A 2492-nucleotide genomic window follows, 5' to 3' on the forward strand; every position below is an offset into this window, starting at 1 on the left:
ACTAGGTAAGCACTTTATCACTGAGTTACATCCCCCAGCCCTTTACCTCCCTCCCACAAACATTGAGACTACAGAAGCATACCATTGCACCTGGCCAGATTTTCTACAGAACTATTCATAATTTCTTTAAATCATGACCATATCCAGATAGTATAAAAAATTGGCTAACAGACACATCACAAATTATTCTACAGCCAGGGACTGACTGGCATAGAAGTCTAATTAATATAGTAAGCGGCCTATTCCACTTTGCTGGAACCAAAGAACAAAGTCATTAGGTCAGTCCATTCAAGTTGCTCTGGAGCCTCTCACCCCATTTAAAATACATATTCATTTAAGGTTTTTACCAGTTTACGAATTCGGTCCAAGACAAGGTCAATGATCTCCTTGCCAATGGTGTAATGGCCTCGGGCATAGTTATTGGCAGCATCTTCCTTGCCTGTGATGAGCTGCTCAGGGTGGAAGAGCTGACGGTAGGTCCCAGTGCGAACTTCATCTGAAAAAGAAAAGGAAACCAGCACCCATCACTTAATAACCTGCACAAAACTGCTCAACTCTGGTGGGAAAGACAATGTGTATGTGATCAATGGAGAACCCAAGACATACCCAGTCAACTCACCAATGACCGTGGGTTCCAGGTCTACAAACACTGCCCTGGGTACGTGCTTGCCAGCACCCGTCTCACTGAAGAAGGTGTTGAAGGAGTCATCTCCTCCCCCAATGGTCTTGTCACTTGGCATCTGGCCATCAGGTTGGATGCCATGTTCCAGGCAGTAGAGCTCCCAGCAGGCGTTTCCAATCTGGACACCAGCCTGGCCTACGTGTATGGAGATGCACTCACGCTGCGGAAAGGACAGGGGAAGTCATGGAATTTAAGCAAATTCCTTTTTTAATTATTATTTTTTAAAGTTTTGGTGCTTGGATTGAGCCCAGGGATACTTTCCAACTGAGCTACACACTCAGTTCTTTTTCATTTTGAGACAGGGTCTCACCAAGTTCCTGAGGTTGTCCAGAACTTGCAATCCTGCGCCAACCTCCTAAACCGCTGCTATTACAGGTGTGCTGCCAAGCCCCCACTACCACAAATTATTTTTTTCAGGCACATGCCTATAATTCTTATCAATTTAAGAAGCTGAGACAAGAGGATCACGTGTGATCCAAGCCAGCTAGGCAAATTCAGGCGACCCTGTCTTAGAACAAAAAAATAAAGGTCGGAAATGTAGCTTAGTGGAAGAGTATTCTCCGGTATTGCAAAAAATGACTTGAGCTGGGGACACAGCTCAGTGATGAGCCCTGACTGGATTCAATCTCCACCATAAAATAAACAATCCAAAATGTCCTATTTTTTTTTTCCGTAGTAGGGAATGATTTTTTTCCCCTCCGACCCTTAAATGGAGAAGTGCTATTTTGAGACCTGTAAGAATGCTTAGTCAGGTTCCTCTTTTTAACACAGGGCAGTGAGAAATTCATCCACCACCCATTGCTCAGGCCCAGAACCCCACTCCAGTACAGTTGGCCAGATTTCCGGACAGCTTTCAGCACAGGAAGCACATGGTCGGAGTGCAAAGAAAATGTCTGGCCGAAGGGACAAGGGGTGGGGCTCTGCGGCACTGGATGAATGAGCAATTCAGGGAGCGCACTGCTGCGCTCAAAGGCGGGGGTGCGCAGCTGCAGATGCCCGCAATACCTGCAGGCACTGGGCTCAGCCCTGCACCTCCCCATCTGTTTTCAGAGGCCCCAATGCAGATTTCCATTCTCTCCAAATTCTTCACTGCCACCACCTGCTCCCCACAGGATTTCCTAGTGCAGTGGAGACAGGCTGTTAGATGTTAACTGTCTTAATAAGCTGGGGCGTAGTGTGGTACAGTGCTAAGAAAACTCCTTGGGTTACAGGGGCTACGCCCTGCAGTCATGGAGCCGCAGAACCTCTGTGCGCATGCGCACACTGCAGTGGGAATTTCCCGCCGCTCTTGGGCGGGAAGGTAACGGTCGCGCCTGCGCTTTGTCTCCAGCTCCTTCCCGCCCCCGCTTTTCGCGCTCAGGAGGAAGTGAGGGCGGGGTGACTGCGCGCACCCGCCTGAGGGGTTTAGGATGGGGGAAGGGCACGCGCGGGAAAGGGTAGGGTCTTGAGGCGCCGGGCCCCAGAGCCGGAGATGAAATCCCGTAGCCCTCTTTTATCTGGTCCCCAGCCCTTGTCCCCGGATCTCATCTACCCCCGCCCCCGCCTCGCCTTTTGCTCTCCAACTGGATGGCATTTGTCCCAGCCCTCTCTAGCTAGAAGCCCTTCGCACCTCTCCCGCTCGTTTTCCCCCGGTTTTCCCGAACATCTCAGGGCGCCGCGGCGCGGTCCACTCACCATGGTGGCTACGGGTTAGGAAGCAAAGGCAACAGGAGCAGACACCGGGTCCTGGTTACTGTCCCCGACAAGCTAAGAGTCGAGGTAAGTAACGCACTGAGGCGGGGGCGGCGCTGGAGCCTCTTAAGTAGCGGCT

The 2492-nt window shown here is 50.8% G+C and overlaps 1 protein-coding gene across 1 annotated transcript; it reads right to left on the bottom strand.

Moving 5' to 3' along the window:
* Window positions 1-302: 302 nt before the first annotated feature.
* Window positions 303-2492, bottom strand: LOC107135081 (tubulin alpha chain-like). Its single transcript, XM_015477033.1, has 3 exons — window positions 2357-2492; window positions 620-842; window positions 303-496 (listed from the first exon to the last, which is right to left on the bottom strand). Exons 1-3 carry the CDS (start codon window positions 2357-2359, stop codon window positions 318-320), a joined length of 405 nt encoding a protein of 134 aa, XP_015332519.1. The 5' UTR covers window positions 2360-2492; the 3' UTR covers window positions 303-317.

Source organism: Marmota marmota, unplaced genomic scaffold (assembly GCF_001458135.2).
Source record: "Marmota marmota marmota unplaced genomic scaffold, marMar, whole genome shotgun sequence".
Classification (NCBI taxonomy): Eukaryota; Metazoa; Chordata; class Mammalia; order Rodentia; family Sciuridae; genus Marmota; species Marmota marmota.